The following is a 17,606-nucleotide window of genomic DNA, read 5'->3' on the forward strand; positions in this document are numbered from 1 at the left end:
TAAGGTGACGGATGATGTTGGTCGTGGTAATGCTTTTGCGGATGAGACTGCTAAGGAGACTGCTCGAAACCTTAGCACTCGAATGTATGTGACGAGTTCGGTTAGGTGGCCTACAGAATCGAGTATGTGTGAAGACACTATCGAGAGTGTGAAAGCAATTCAGAATGAGGCCACCGAGACTGAAAAGACGAAGTGGAAAGAAAGCACGGGAAAGTTGGATGCAAATGGTTGTTGGATTGATTTATCGGATCAGAAAAGGTGGATGTTGCCTGATGCGTATGTGCTGGCCGTTGTGACAATGGCGCATGGGTTAGCACATATTAGTGCGAAAGGTATTTGTAAGTTGCTGTCCCCTGTGTGGAAGAATGATGGTATTACGAAATGTGCTGAACGCTTGGTTAAGAATTGTATGGTGTGTATGTTGTACAATCCTGGTAAGGGAACCCCAACTCCTCCTGGCAGTTTTGCTCCCCCTTCATGTCCCTTTGAGGTGATTCAATTGGACTTCATCCATATGGAGCGATGCAATAACCTGAAATACGTTTTAGTTGTGGTTTGCGCATTCTCCCGATGGATCGAGGCCTATCCTCTCAAAGATAATACTGCTTTGTCCACTGCGAAAATCCTACTGAAGGAATACTTTCCTCGGTACGGAATGCCTAGAGTTGTGTGGTCAGATAACGGAAGTGAGTTTGTGGGGAGTGTGATGAAGAGTGTGTGTAAGGGCCTTGGAATTAATCAGAAATTCCATAGCGCCAACCATCCCCAGTCAGCTGGTTTGGTTGAAGGGTATAACGGCACCCTTAAACTAAAGCTAGCAAAGATTCAGGCTACGACTGGTCTCTCGTGGCCTGACGCTTTACCCTTAGCATTACTGTCAACTAGGGCGACTGTACACTCCCGAGTAGGGCTTAGTCCCTACGAAATAGTGTTCGGTCGTCCTGCGAATGTTTGGGGGGTTCCTAGGCCAGGTGCGTTCTGTGATCTTGAGTATCCAATGTTGATCGATTATCTTCATGACTTGACTGCTAAACTGAGGTTAATTCACCAACAGGTTCACGAAGCATTGCCGACGCAGACGGAGGGTCCAGGCCACCAGCTCCAGCCCGGAGATTGGGTGGTAACGCGAAACTTTTCGCGCAAGAACAATTTGGATCCCAGGTTCACTGGACCCTACCAGGTCCTCCTTGCCACGAGAACTGCAGTTCGTCTTGAGGGACGGAAGAATTGGGTGCACGCCACCCACACCAAAAAGGTCCCTGTTCCATTGCCGGCAGACTCATGGGTGAGGAGAGGCATTGCATCAACTGAAACTGAAGGATTGCCGGCGTTTGTACCTTTCAGTGACGCACAACCTGTCGGAGAATCCTCAGTGCAGCAAAAAGACACTGTTGAACATTTGTCATCAAAAGACTCAAGACCAGAACATTCAGCTGATCAACAGGACGCTGTCCCTTCGACGGATCCTTTGTTTGACGAACAGACACGTCCTGGGAAAACCCGATACTTTTTGCGATCTAGCACCAGAGACTAATAAAAGATCCTGTTCTGTCCCTTGACAATTGCATTATCCCGTTTTCCACGATCAGTTTGAACATTTGTATCATTATGATTATTTTTGTATATATTCATTGAGTTTCATTCCTTACACTTTTTGCTTCCACAGCTGAGAAACATTGTTTTCGCATATATATATTTGTGAAATAAAGACCGTAGGTCCGCGCGCGTACTTCCTTCTGGTTAGTAGGTCTTGACACTAGGTTAAAGACCGTCGGTTCCTGGGAACTCCTAGGGATTGACTACTGCTACACAGAACGAAGTGCGTCAAGAGACGTTGCGGACGGTCGTAGGGGATGGCATTTTCGAAGCTGATGGACTTGGAAGGAGTTCAAGCGCAAAGATTCAAGCTGCAGCAACTCAGTCGTACCAAATGTTTTATGTTCCAAATATTCGTATTGTTTTTGACTGTTTCTGCATTATTGGCGGGTGGGGTGTATTACACGATGTCTTACTTCTTACCTTCTGCTATACCTACTCCTACCCCTGACCCTAAACTTACCTCCACTGCTTCTCCTCATTCTTTTCACATCTTACCTGAACACGAGCAGGCTAGACGTGCAGAATTCCGCAATAATTCCTTTATTCAGCTCCTTCACCAGCATCAGTTAGTGGTTAACACTACTAATTGTTGGGTGTGTGGGTTGATGCCACATACTACGGATAAGGGAATTCCATATCTGGTGTTACCGTATAGTTCCCAAGGGTCTGCTCGAGCATTTCAAACAATGTTTCGAAGCGCACTAGGTTTCCACCCCATTCGAGAACCACGTTCGCCCTACTCTGGTCCTACCTCGTATCAAAAACCTTTGTCTATAGCAATAGAGGACTTAGATAGCGATATCTATGATCCCTCGCTTATTCCTGAAGAAGAGGTACAAGCCTATAGGGTCCTGAGTAGAGGCGAGTATAGTGTGTTCACTAGTGAAAAACAGCTTAAAGGCTCGCCTCCGATATGGGTCGTACCCCACATTGGTAATTTTTGTCTAATAGGTCGTGGCCGAAGATCGAAAGCCCGACTTGGAGAGAGTGCTTGCACTGAAAATTACATTCTGCCGATGGTCTCGTCCCCTGTGTTTTTGGCTGCCAAGGGTACATACTTTATCTGTCATGATCGTGCGTATGCATGGTTGCCCTCTGACTTCATGGGCTCATGTTTTATCGCAAACTTGTTGCCTCCGACGTTTACTGTAGATGCAGATTATCACAAGACTAGAGTTGTGAGAGGCGTAATTAGCGAAGAGGATACTGCCGGTCAAGAGGCAGGAGACTTTTTCAAGGGTTTCCTCCCGTTTTGGGGACCTATGGTTAATAGTAGGAACCTGAGACAGTTGACTCGAGTGGTAGAATCGACAGCTAATATTACTGCCAGTGCCCTTGGTAATATCACCACAGAACTTCAGGCGGATAGACTTATGACGTTACAAAACCGTATGGTTTTAGACGTGATCTTAGCAGATCGAGGTGGGGTATGTAAGGTGATCCATTCGAGATGCTGTATTTTCATTCCTGATAACGCTCCGACTGTCTATCAAGCCATCTCGAAGCTGCATAAGATCTCCGAATCCATACACGTGGATGTAGGGGATTGGACGCTACTTGGATGGTTTTGGGGCCTGATGTCGACTTGGGGTTGGAAGATTCTGATGATCATCGGAGTCGTTGTAGCGTTCCTGTTCACGTGTTGCCTTTGTGTGCAGTGCGGTCCTGCCTTATGTGGCCTCTGTGCTACAACGTGTATGAGACAGCCACCTGTTACCAAGGGGACTCGGTTGGACAGAGCTATGCTACAGCAACATCTAGATGGTCTGATGAATATCGAGTATGATTCCGACTAGTGCTTGCCTACATGAGGGCAAAAGGAGCGTCTGAGGTTCCGTGACAATTGTAAGTGGTGTTTTCGACTCGCACGAATATGGTCGAGTCTGGTATCTATGAACCGCAAATGACGAGTTTAGTAAGTGTGCGCAGTTTCGCTGTGCTAACTTAAACCGTTTGTTTGTTATGTGGGTTTTTCATCTGTACCCACGGGTTCCATCTTAGATACGGCATCCATTTTGTCTCTTGCCCTCAAGTAGCCAGCGAACGGACGCTGTCCGCTTCGCGACCCTGGGACTCCCAAGATATTTGCGGAAGACACATGTCCTTTGTAAGTGTCTTTATGATGAGGGGGATGATACTGTAAGGCAGATGGCCCCGCTCGAGGCTCATCTTGCCGTGCCGGTTTATTGTCTCAGCCGTGCATCTCATTAGGCACGTCCCTTTGATGCCTGTATCTCGTGTTTCCTGATACCTCCCCTTTTACACCCTTTCCGATCTCCCCACTGTCTCCATCTTCCTCTGCACCTGTCCTTGTTCCTATTTCGATCTGTTTTACTGCCGATTGGAATGCACTAATGTTGGGAAGATGGGTTTTTACAGTTGGGAACCGCCAAATGTTTCCGCACTTATGTTCCGGACCTTGTGTGTATCAAAGTGACCAAAGCGACCCCTCTCGGGGATAATTGTGGGAACCGGGTTGTAAACCTTTGTGTACCATGTTGTCCTATGGGTAAATTGTGTATAAAAGGAGCGATCCACAGAACCAATTTGAGGCAGTCTCCCCAAGTTGCACATGTTGTACTTGTCGTGACTTCTGTGTTCCCTGCAGTAAATAAACCTTGAATCTTTGACGCCGAAGGAAGTGTCCCGTGTCTCTGTCATTCGTACGCCGGAGCAGGTTACCCACGAAGGTTTCAGGTGTTGTGCCCTGGCACCGCTGGGTCTTAAAGAACCCAGTCCTTCAGTATGTTTAATTGTCAACTGTAAAAACATAAATACTACATTAAAACCTTTGAGTTTTCCTCCTGATGCCCCACATATATCCTAAAAATTTAGCAACAGGGCAGGCAAATTAGGGTCTAGCGTCCAATCTTAGTATGCACAGAGCAGGCTCATGATTGTGTGTTTTTCAGTTTCATTATTCTATGAATTTCATATGTTCATTCCACTAATGAAACCCGCTGGATTTGAGTTACGGTGTTTAATTCAGTGGCATCACAGGCATGCTCCGGGCCAAAATTAAGGCATAGCAAACGGTACTCTTGCCCCCCTGGGTAGGTTATATCAGAATCAAAATGCCAGCCCCTGGGAAAAGTGAAGGTCGCAGACCAGTCCTCCCCTGGGGCACTTTGCGCAGGCCAGAAGGACAAGATGGGGAGGAGGTCAAAGGAGTAGGTTATGGGGTGGGAGTTGGATGGGCTATAAATGTGTCAGGAGGGGTCGGATCCAGCCTCTTCCTGACACCTAGCACCACCGGGAGGGTAGGTTTAAGTTAGAAGACTCACCCACTCTACAGGTTGTAGGAGAGGGGCACAGGTGTAATGGTATAGGGTGCCAGTTTAGGACAGGTTGTGGGACATAGGCGATGCAGTACTTTGGAGGGGTGGTAAGCCACATACAGGCGAATCCACCTCTGGGGGGGGGAGAAAGGGTACTCAGGTGACTGATGGCGGGTCGCCGGATGCAATGAGCAACAGAAGAAATTCAAGAGAGGATGTTTGGAGGGCAAGTGAAGGTGAGAATTGGGATATGGAGGAGGTCGCAGAGTGAAAAGGGGGAGTGACACAAGTAAGATGGCTGGAGAATGGTTGGGGAGAATGAGCAGTATGGTTATGATAAAAGTTATATATATTTTCATTTATGTGTTGTTAAAAAAGTTTAACTGTTTCAACCTTGTCCTAATAGATTGTCCATTTACGCTTCTAATAACAGCGTTGAGTTTAGTTATTGAGCAAAAAGTGGGGTGCGTTGGGCCACCCACGCTGATGAGCCCTGATGTCGCTGGATCTATTGCAGCGGCAGCTAAACCCCAGGAGTCGGTATGACAGGCTGTAACCTGCTTGTGAAGATCTTTTGGTCCAGGATCATTGGTGAGTTAGGGTGTATTTAACAGGAGCATCAGACAGACGATGTGTTAACAACTAATTAATAATTAACCAAAAATAAATTACTTCTCACCCTATATGCATATAAACCCCACAACCTTCACCTAAAATTAATTACACAGTTACCACAATTAATTACTAATTAATTAATATTAATTAACAACCAGTTAATAATTAATTTATAATAAATTGCTTCCCACATATAACACTAAAACAATTAAATAAACATTAAAAAATAAAACATAATCATTAATTTATGTTAATTAAATTACTGCCCACCCTATTCCCCTATAAACACAAAACCTGCTCCAAAACTAAAAAAAAGAAAATTTGTATCTAAATAATAGTAATAATAATTAAAAATCTAACACATATTTTAAAAAACATAAACAATTCTTCTACTAAACAAATACTTCACATACATTTAAAATATATGTTAAAATACATAACACTAATAAAAATATCAATATTTTAAACAACTATATTTTTTCAAACAATATTAATGACTTCTATATTATTAAAAACAACATTTTGTACCTTTAAATCGATATTCTTGACCACAATATTCTTGCTGTCAATATTTCTGTGTCACGAAATTTACATATCGATATTTGTGTAAGTCGACATTTCCAAATCGATAATTTGTCTGAATACCGGTCCCCAGGGTACCAAGGGCATGTAAGGCAGTGTGTTCCCCTGGGCTGCAGCACTGTCGGTGCCACCCTGCATGTGACAGAGACAAAATGGACCCCAGCAGCCACTGCAGACTGAAGGGGCAGTGTTTTACACTGCTAGTTCGACTTTGCCATTACACCTAATGGCAAAGCCACCACTTCTCCCTTGAGGATATATGTAAGTCTTCCCTGAGAAAGGCCTATGGAGCCTTATGGTAGGGAGTTATATATACCCAAGTAAGACATGGTTTTTAAAATGTCTTAGCAGCAACACTTCTAATTGTCGTTTTGCTGTTGGAAAGTTAGGTGCCCTATAGGCTAACATGGGGTTACCTGCTGGCATCCCAGCCCGGTTAGCTTGGCAATGTTTGTCTATTGTATGACTAACATGCTTTATCTATCCCAATCTATGGGGCGGACTATGTCCTGGGTAATTATTGCGAGTAACAGGGAAAAATGTCATGGCCGGTTTGTCTTGCATGTCACTATCACTGGCAATCTTGGAAATTGAGCTTGCTGTGTGTACATTGCATGCTGTATTTAAGAAATGTTAAGACAAAAATTAATTAATAAATAAATAAAAAACTTTTAGAAAGTTGCCACTCTGCACTCCAGCTAGTTCAGTGACCTCACAAAGGCCCTGACACATAGATGGATTTCTAACCACATGGGGAGACATGTGAACAACTCCCAGACAAGGGAACATATGCAGTTTATCGCAGAGTGAGTTGTGACCTGTCTCTCAGAATGGGCACTCAGGGCGATAGTCCAGAAGGCAGGCTTCAATGGTGAAGTCCCCTTTTAAGGGCCACTTGTGACATAATCTCTGAGCAGGCTGCTGTTTGTTCATGTAGACAATTAGGAGTCACAGGCATGGAAGGGAAGCCTGTATCTAAACCAGTTTTCCCATGGACGCGTAGCCCACTTGTAGCCACACCTCTAGGGTGGGCTACCCAGCTCCTGATGATCAAAGACGGGTCGTGCCATCTTGAAAGGGGGTAAGAATGGGGAACCCTGGCATTGCCAGATGCTACACATCACAGGAACTTCGTCACTAGAGAGGAGGGGGTCCGGTAGCCCATCGGCTAGTGACCAGTTGGTCCTCTGAGGGCTCGTTCCTGGGATAAGTAGGGCATCCCTGGCACCCTGCCCCTCAGTTCACACTGGAGAAGAAGTGAGTTTCAAAGTAGGACTGCCATGCTGCTTTTTACCTGCACAAAGAGAGGCTGCACCATCGTGAAGAATGCACTTGCTGCACCTTTAGGCTAGCCAGACTGGGACTGTGCCTGCGGCTCCTGACACGGGGAAAGGTTAATTTGCCACCAGCTTAGGTAGATCTAAATGGTAGATCTGTGTTTTTAAAAAAACACTTGAAGTAGAAGAAGTTCAACTGATTGTTCCTCGATTGTTAACCAACGTGTTTTTTATTACTGCATTGCACATCTGTTTTATTGAACATGGGTAGGTGAAAGTGATTGTTGGTTGTGATTGGAACCTGGTTCCTGATCCGGGCTTGACCAAACAAAGGCAGAACCCCTGAAACGAAATCATGCTTCAAGACTTGATGTTAGATCATGTTCTACTGGAACCCTCGCATCTCATATATCTGACTAGACGGGGATATTGATTTCTGTCACATGTGCATGGCGAGGAGTCAAAGGTAGATTACTTTTTTTAATAGTTAAGCCCTTGATGCCACAAATATCCAAATGTGAAATACTGGAATGTGGAATATCTGACTATGTCCTTGTCGGAATGTGTTCAGTTGGGTATGAATGTTTTACAATATAAGTTGCCTGAAGAATTGAACAAAACGAGACAACTTTTAAAGAAATTGATAGAAATTAATAAACATGTAGTGCCCATTTGCGACGTCAGACACTCTGGAAATGGAAATGAACGAACTCCTGTTGTCGGTTCCAGCTATTAGGATGCGACCGAACCCTGTTCAGTCGCAATCCTGTACTTTACTATTGGAGCATGCAATCTGAACGGAATACATGCTCTGATAGCAAAGAGCAGATTTGAAGTTCACTCTTGCACCCCGTGGTAGGCACCTCAGGGTGCCTGCCACTGAGTGCAGGGATCAACAGGGGGCACCATCGGTGGCCCCCTGGGCCGCCATTTGGCCATTCGGAACTCCTGTATGGAATAATTTCCAACCGACTCCTTCGAAATGGGTCATCAGAAAGTATTCCAAACAGGAGATTACGATGCAGTAAAAATGGCTCCAACCGACCGTCGGAGCCATTTCTTACTGCATCATAATCGGGCCCATAGTGTCTTTTCCACAAATTCGATGAGCAGCTGCCAAAATATTTCTTACTTCAATAATTGACAACCTTAGAACTTGGACTCAAGATAAGTATAATGTAAACTCCCTCTTCCATAATGTTAAAGGTTCTCACCAGGCTTAAACAGAAACATTATGAGAAAGGGTAGAAACAGGATGGCTACTGGCACATCAACTCTACCATTCCAGTGTTGAGCAATGCTGCTGGACATTTATTGACTCATACCACTGAAATATCGTAGAAATGTACCTCCTTTATCATGAACTGTACTACACTGAGAGTAACCATTTGTGGATCGGAGAAAACGACTTTCTAAATACTCTAAACCTATCCTAATTGGTCGCGGAACAGAAAGCCCAATTGGAAGAAGAGTTAACGCCTGACAAAATCTTGGAGGCCATAAAAACCAAGAACAATCAATTGGGTTTTGTCCCTGGTAGGACCTTTAAAATGCATATATGAAGTGGTTACTACACTAATGTGGCTTACCAGGAATGAACTTGTTAAGAAGGTGTCGCTCTCCTTAAACATGAAAGAGTGTCTGATTGGTTTGAGTGGACCTACCTTACCAGAGTACTGAAGTGGACTGGCTTAGGACCAGATTTTAGTCAAAAAATGTGATATATGTACTGAATGCCTAAAGCATCTATACACTGCAATGGCATAACATCAACCTTATTCCAGATACCAAGGCTGTCCACTGTCACCACTGCTGTTCCTACAGGATCTACAACCACTGGTGTCTGCCAGAAACCTGTGTACAAACAGTGCCAGGTACTCTAATTGTACATGGATAAACAGCTCATGTAATGTAGAGGTATGCGATATTCAGAGTGTTGACTGAAATACTCGTAATTTGGGGGAAACAACACTAAACTAACCATATAATGTAAAAAGTCTCTGGCAGGTGTCTTGCATGAAAATGGTATATAAAGGTATACCTTACATACAAGCAAAAGACTGTCCATGAGAAAATTGCTCCTGCACGGCATTTATTACTCAAACCAATCTACTGTGGGCGAAAATCAAAAGTTTTTTTGCATTGTGTGAAATAGTAAAAACCTTGTACATTTGTTGCAATGAAAATTCATCCAAAAAATAAGCAAGATTACACGAACATATTTAACATTTTGCAGAGGCCTATCAATTAGTGCAATGGTAAATACTTCCTAAATTATAATCCCATTTAGGGCACAAACAAACGGTTGCCCCCAAAACAGAATTAGCTCCTCAGTTGTAATCTAGGCCTTGAATTCAATTGAAACTCCCTTAATGGCCCATAGGAAGGGTCTTTTCATAGGTCTCATATATCAGGCAGCGCAGGCATTCTGGTTGTTAATGACATATTTTGAATGTAAAGTGGGCCTTCAGCCTGCCTAATGCTTACCATCCATTGGCCTTATTGTCACGTTCATGTGCTTGCTTGCTATTTGATGGTTTGTCTTTCTCTTCTGTTTGTCTCTCTCCTGGAGCATAGCCTCTTTAACATCCTTTTGACTGGCTGACATATCATTCTACTGCTCACTTTTAGGGAACTAATCTTCTCCTTTTGGTTAAGCACTTCATGAGAGTGCATGTGTTTGTTAGCTATCTCTTCTCAAGAGCTTCTTCCCTTCTGCTAAATACCAGTCCACCACCCTTGTTTCTCTCTCCCTCGTGTGTTTTTCACCCTTGTAGCTCTCCCCCCTGCACCCCGTGTTGCTCTTCCCCTCACGTGTTTCTTCCTCCGCCTCATATTGCTCTCTCCCTCTGTGTGCTTCTTCCTTTCACCCCCCCACACTGTGTTGTTCTATCAATTGTGTGCTTCCTCCCTCCTACACTTCCATTGTCTCCCACCTTGCAATTGTTCTTTATGATTGTTTTGTGCTAACAAAACATATTTTTTTAAATATCTGATCCAAGTAGCAAAATGAAAATGGCTCCATTGTGTAGGTGCATGCATGAATGGGGATGCACTCAGGCGTGTTTTATTCCACCGCATTACCTACCTCAAGTTTGTGCTCTATTTCATCGTGTTGCCTACCTCAGTTTTCCATCGACCGAAATTTATGTCTGTTTTGATTTTCTCACCTATGTATGTGTCATGCAATCATATGGAATTTATACAATAGACAATTGTTTGTACAACTAATATCTTCTTTAAAAAAATTGTAAGAAAAGAGAAAAAAACAATTTTTATACAACAATGAATATATAATAAACAAAAAGAAAAAAGAAAAAATATGTTGGTTTGGTAACTAATAATCAAAAGTCGCATGTTAAATCATAAATATTGATTCAGTAAAAGGGCAGTTGTTTAATAATTGTTTGCTATTGAGAGTTTTGCTCTCTATTTCCACAATTGTTTAATTGTTCCTTACGACTAGCAAACTTAGTATGTGTAGGGGTCCCCTGTTTTTCAAAAATTTGATGCACGCAGGCACTACAGAATGACATGATTGGCAACAATGGTTCATCATCTCACTTTTTTGTGCCGATGCTGTGCAGCATTGACAAAAGGTGTTTTTCTTTTGGCTTATGCTGCACTCATTATCAAACTACATTGGCAAGTAAATAGGTCCCAAAGCAAACATTTTAGCTTTGACAATGCTAGTGTTTAAAGAATGTAGTTATTTGTAACGAAAGGTGATTTAGGCCCCCTTCCCAGGCGGCCAACCACTGCTGGAGGGGGAGATCCCAATTTCCGCCAGTAAAAACCTGGCAGACCTGGATTCACCAAATGTAATTCTACATGTTTTTTCAGACCGCTGGACCATGTACCTGCATGTAGTGACACATTTGGCTCATATAAGTTTTAAGGCATAGGTAAAGTATTCAATTGCCCAGGGCCATAACCTTCCAAGGCCCCCCAGGGCAAGTGATCTTCCGCTTTATTTCACACCTGTATATTTCTTTATCGTATCCTTTAATGTATTATTCAATATTGTTTGCTATTGTGGGGCTTGAATCAACAGAAAATGGGTAATAAAATGCAAACTTGCTCAAAGCAGGGGCCTCTAAAGTATGTCTCGCTCCGAAATCCCCAAGATGATAATGATTTGGTTCACCATACAAAAAAAAGACAAAAAATAATGAAGACTCAGGTAGGGTTGGTCTGTCTAACTCGTAATAGGGCCCTTAATGTTCTTGATGTGTCTTATTTTAAGATTATATTTTTGTAACATGTACTATATTTTTTGATATCTCTACAGATGTTATGCTTCTTATTGTCCTTTCTAGTGACAACCTTAAATTTAAGGAACTGCTTCAAAATTAAAAATATGTTTGTGCAAAATATTTGCTCTTAAACTGTAATCTCTTTTCCTACTTGAACTTTTTTCTCTGTTTTTTCGCCGACGTGCATTCAAATAGTGCTTGCATACATCCTGTTATTTGTTGTCAATAAATGAATCCCTAATAAATGTGGACTGATAAAACCCCGGTGCCGCCTAAAGCACCATTTGTTTTCACCCTGCTATGTCTAGGTCTGTCATCGTGGCCCTTCGTTTTAAACAGAACAAACTATTAAAACATCCAATTAGGAAATGTAAGCACTGTCTGTGCACGTGCGAATTCCTGAGTGCTTAGTGAATTTAACGCGTAGTTCTGGATTGTAGTGCCAGATGTCAGTTGATATCACACAGAGTGGAGCCTGTATATGGCAAAAGCAATCTAAAATTTCACTTCTCCACAGATTGTTCTCTTGACGCTTGATCAGAAATTAACGCATTTAAACAGGAAAGTTTTAGCGCCTGAGCGGTTGAATGTGGCATTGAGAAAGAAGCAAAGGCACAATTATTGGAATAGTGCTTGCATACATCCTGTTATTTGTTGTCAATAAATGAATCCCTAATAAATGTGGACTGATAAAACTCCGGTGCCGCCTAAAGCACCATTTGTATTCACCCTGCTATGTCTAGGTCTGTCATCGTGGCCCTTCGTTTTAAACAGAACAAACTATTAAAACATCCAATTAGGAAATGTAAGCACTGTCTGTGCACGTGCGAATTCCTGAGTGCTTAGTGAATTTAACGCGTAGTTCTGGATTGTAGTGCCAGATGTCAGTTGATATCACACAGAGTGGAGCCTGTATATGGCAAAAGCAATCTAAAATTTCACTTCTCCACAGATTGTTCTCTTGACGCTTGATCAGAAATTAACGCATTTAAACAGGAAAGTTTTAGCGCCTGAGCGGTTGAATGTGGCATTGAGAAAGAAGCAAAGGCACAATTATTGGAATAGTGCTTGCATACATCCTGTTATTTGTTGTCAATAAATGAATCCCTAATAAATGTGGACTGATAAAACCCCGGTGCCGCCTAAAGCACCATTTGTATTCACCCTGCTATGTCTAGGTCTGTCATCGTGGCCCTTCGTTTTAAACAGAACAAACTATTAAAACATCCAATTAGGAAATGTAAGCACTGTCTGTGCACGTGCGAATTCCTGAGTGCTTAGTGAATTTAACGCGTAGTTCTGGATTGTAGTGCCAGATGTCAGTTGATATCACACAGAGTGGAGCCTGTATATGGCAAAAGCAATCTAAAATTTCACTTCTCCACAGATTGTTCTCTTGACGCTTGATCAGAAATTAACGCATTTAAACAGGAAAGTTTTAGCGCCTGAGCGGTTGAATGTGGCATTGAGAAAGAAGCAAAGGCACAATTATTGGAAGTGCAGTGAAAGAACCCTGAAATATTAGTGTATTTTTGAAACAATTAGACGTTACATCAGTGAACAAATTCCCACAGTTTCATTAAGCACAAAACTGTCTTGCACTCGTGAGGTTTCATACAACGTGGTATGCCTAAACGCCCAGCTGCCGTGTCTCTAAAGAAAACATGGGCACATAGCTGTAAGCACAAGTTTCCCAAACAAAGGATGTAAAAATAACATACTTGGCACCCAGCTTGAAATTTTTCCGGTGTAATCCAATCTTCGAGCATTCTCAGAATTGATGCCCCCTAGGTGGAAAGAGCAGAAATGTGTTAAGACCTCGCACGCAGTCTAAAAACAATTAATTGACAGCAGTGAAATGTGGCACATTGTGCCCCTAAAGTGCATAGTAAATGTTAGGAGATGGCACAGTAACTGCACGCAGAGCAAGAGCAAAAACAAGGCAGAGGGCTGGGGCATGGTGACAAGCAGCAAGGGACAGTAGGCAAAATATACCAGGGCTTCCTAAAAATAAGTGCCAATTACCTAAACGAGATCTGTTAGCTGGCGGTGCGTGCAATGATATCCGTGCGCATGCTGAGGGGGTAAAAGGCCTCTTCTCAGAGCTTCTCCAGCTGTTGATGCACTACAAAAATATGCCACTAGATGGCACGGTTCACTAGCTGTGGCCAAGACTTGCAAGACTTAAAATAGATGTGAACACCAAATTCAGGATAGAGTTATTGAAGTGATTTTTTTAAAAATACACTTTTAAAGGCAAGAGATCCAAGAAAATGAACAGGTGAAGCCATTTATAAATGTATCAGCAGTAAACAAACTCCTCCCCACACAACATCGCGTTGTCACCCTATTTCAAGAACACCATTTTCATGCATAGAGAATAATAATTCATAGAAATGTAATTGAAAAAGCAAATATACAGACTAGGGGTCATTGCAAGGAAAGTTGCGCTGCATCAACACAGGACTGATCGCCTATTTGTATGTGTTTGCACTAGATAGAGTGCATAATGTACATGCCACAATTATGCAGCTGACAGGCAAATTATCTTAAAAATGGAAAATCCCTACCTTCACTCCTCGACACTGCGCTAGAGTCTTATTAATAATCAGCAACCAGTTTAAACTCAACTGTGTCAAACCTTACATCAAGACATGGGAACAATGGAACAACCACAATCCCACAGCTAACATCAAGACCTAAGAACAATGGAACAGCCACTACCCCACAGCTAACATCAAGACCCGAGAACAATGGAACAGCCGCTATCCATAATCCCACAGCTAACATCAAGACCTGAGAACAATGGAACAGCCACTACCCAAATGCTAACATCAATACCTGAGAACAATGGAACAGCCGCTATCCAAAATCCCACAGCTAACATCAAGACCTGAGAACAATGGAACAGCCACTACCCCACAGCTAACATCAAGACCTGAGAACAATGGAATAGCCGCTATCCATAAACCCACATCTAACATCAAGACCTGAGAACACTGGAACAGCCGCTACACCACAGCTAACCTCAAGACCCGAGAACAATGAGAACAATGGAACAGGCGCTACCCCACAGCTAACACCAAGACCTGGGAACAAGGGAACAGGCGCTACCCTACCCTATAGCTAACACCAAGATCTAGGAACGATGGAACAGTCGCTACCCCGCAGCTAACACCAGGACCTGAAAACAATGGAACAGCTGCTACCCCACAGCTAACACCAAGACCTGAGAACAATGGAACGTCCGCTACCCCACAGCTAACAGCAAGCCTGAGAATAATGAAACAGCCACTACCCCACAGCAACACCAAGACCTGGGAACAATGGAAAAACTGTTACCCCACAGCTAACACCAAGACCTGGGAACAATGGAACAACCATTACCCCACAGCTAACACCAAGACCTGGGAACAATGGAACAACCATTACCCCACAGCTAACACCAAGACCTGGGAACAATGGAACAACCATTACAAAACAGCTAAAAGCAGGCCTGAGAACAATGGAACAGCCACTTCCCCACAGCAACACCAAGACATGATAACAATAGAACAGCCACTAACCCACAGCTAACAGCAAGGCTTGAGAACAATGAAACAGCCACTACCCCACAGCTAACATCAAGACCTGAGAACAACGGAGCAGCCATTACCCCACAGCTAACACCAAGAACTGGGAAAAATGGAACAGCCACTACCCCACAGCTAACACCAAGACCTGGGAACAATGGAACAACCACTACCCCACAACTAACACCAAGAGCTGAGAACAGCAATGGAAACGTCACTACCCCACAGCTAACATCAAGACCTGGGAACAATGGAAAAACCATTACCCCAAAGCTAACACCAAGACCTGGGAACAATGGAACAACTCTTACCCCACAGCTAACACCAAGACCTGGGAACAATGGAACAACCATTACCCCACAGCTAACACCAAGACCTGGGAACAATGGAACAACCATTACACAACAGCTAACAGCAGACCTGAGAACAATAGAACAGCCACTATACCACAGCTAACATCAAGACCTGGGAACAGTGGAACAACCATTACCCCACAGCTAACACCAAGACCTGGGAACAATGGAACAACCATTACCCCACAGCTAACACCAAGACCTGGGAACAATGGAACGACCATTACACAACAGCTAACAGCAAGACATGAGAACAATGGACCAGCCACTATCCCACAGTTAATATCAAGACCTGGGAACAATGGAACAACCATTACCCCACAGCTAACACCAAGACCTGGGAACAATGGAACAACCATTACCCCACAGCTAACACCAAGACCTGGGAACAATGGAACGACCATTACTCCACAGCTAACACCAAGACCTGGGAACAATGAAACAACCATTACCCAACAGCTAACACCAAGACCTGAGAACAATTGAACAACAATTACCCCACAGCTAACACCAAGACCTGGGAACAATGGAACAACCATTACACAACAGCTAACACCAAGACCTGGAAACAATGGAACAACCACTACCCCACAGCTAACACCAAAACCTGAGAACAATGGAACAGCCACTACCTCACAGCTAACACCAAGACCTGGGAACAATAATGGAACAACCACTACCCCACAGCTAACACCAAAATCTGAGAACAATGGAACAGCCACTACCCCACACCTAACACCAAGACCTGGGAACAATAATGGAACAGCCACTACCCCACAATTATCATCAAGACATGGGAACAATGGAACAACCATTACCCCACAGCTAACACCAAGACCTTGGAACAATGGAACAACCATTACCCAACAGCTAATACCAAGACCTGGGAACAATGGCACAGCCTCTACCCCACAGCTAACATCAAGACCTGGGAACAATGGCTGAGCCACTATCCTACAGCTAACATCAAGACCTGAGAACAATGGAACAGCCACTACCTCACAGCTCTAGACCTGGGAACAATGGAACATCCACTACCCCACAGCTAACACCAAGACCTGGGAACAATGGAACAACCATTACCCCACAGCTAACACCAAGTCCTATTTATTTATTTTATTTTTTAAATTTGTAAGGCGCTACAGCTACCCAAAAAGGGTTTCCCGGCGCCGAGACACAGCATAAGGATGTCAGGAGAATTACTGGCTATTCTTGTTATTGTTCGAATAGCCAGGTCTTGACGTGCCTTCTGAACCTGACATGGTTTTCCTCCTTTCGAATGAAGGGAGGGAGTGCGTTCCAGAGGGATGGTCCAAGGTGGGCGAAAGATCTGCCTCCCATTCTTGCCAATTTAAATCTTGGTACACAGAAGTTGGCAGCTGATTGCGAGCAAAGATTTCGCTTGGGAGTATAGGGGTGAGCCAGAGCTAGAAGGTATTTGGGTGCAGTACCTGCTTTGATTCTGAACATGTAGTTCAGGGCTTTAAAACGGATTCTGCTTTCTACCCTGAGCCAGTGGAGTTCCCGACGGTAGCTCGAGACTCCGGAATTTTTAGGGATTCTGCACAGTAGTCGGACTGCAGCGTTCTGGACAAGTTGTAGTCGACTGACTACCGCTTTGTTGGAGACAAGGTACAGAATATTGCCGTAGTCAAGCCGTGATGTTATGAGGGCATTGACTACTGTCTTTTGAGTGGAGGAGGGCAGCATCCAAAGGATTTTCCTCAGCCATTCGATGATGGTAAGGCATAGGCCGACAACTTTGCTGGCTTGTTGGCTCATGGAGAGGGAGCTATCCATGATGACTTCCATATTACGAACTTGAGTCACTGGGGTAGGAAAAATACCCATCTGGTTAGGCCAGTGTGAAGGATTCCAAAGATCTCGACGTTTTCCTAAGAGAAGAATCTCTGTCTTGTCTCCATTGAGCTTTATTTGGTTTCTTGTCATCCAATTAAGGATGTTTTGAAGCCCTGATTTGAGGAGAGATGGGGATGTCGGACAAGATTCAGATAGGGAGAATATTATTTGGGAATCGTTGGCGTAGGTCATGAGGGTAAGTCCAGATTTTTCG

The 17,606-nt window shown here is 43.6% G+C and overlaps 1 protein-coding gene across 1 annotated transcript in view; it reads right to left on the reverse strand.

The window, feature by feature from the left end:
• Positions 1-17,606, reverse strand: part of ENPEP (glutamyl aminopeptidase) — a 354,204-nt gene that overhangs the window by 177,527 nt on the left and 159,071 nt on the right. Inside the window, exon 8 of the mRNA XM_086961606.1 lies at positions 13,329-13,394. Coding sequence (XP_086817732.1) covers positions 13,329-13,394 — 66 coding nt within the window. The remainder of the gene's footprint in view (positions 1-13,328; positions 13,395-17,606) is intronic.

The sequence above is a fragment of the Lissotriton vulgaris genome, chromosome 3_1 (genome assembly GCF_964263255.1).
Source record: "Lissotriton vulgaris chromosome 3_1, aLisVul1.2, whole genome shotgun sequence".
Lineage (NCBI taxonomy): Eukaryota > Metazoa > Chordata > Amphibia > Caudata > Salamandridae > Lissotriton > Lissotriton vulgaris.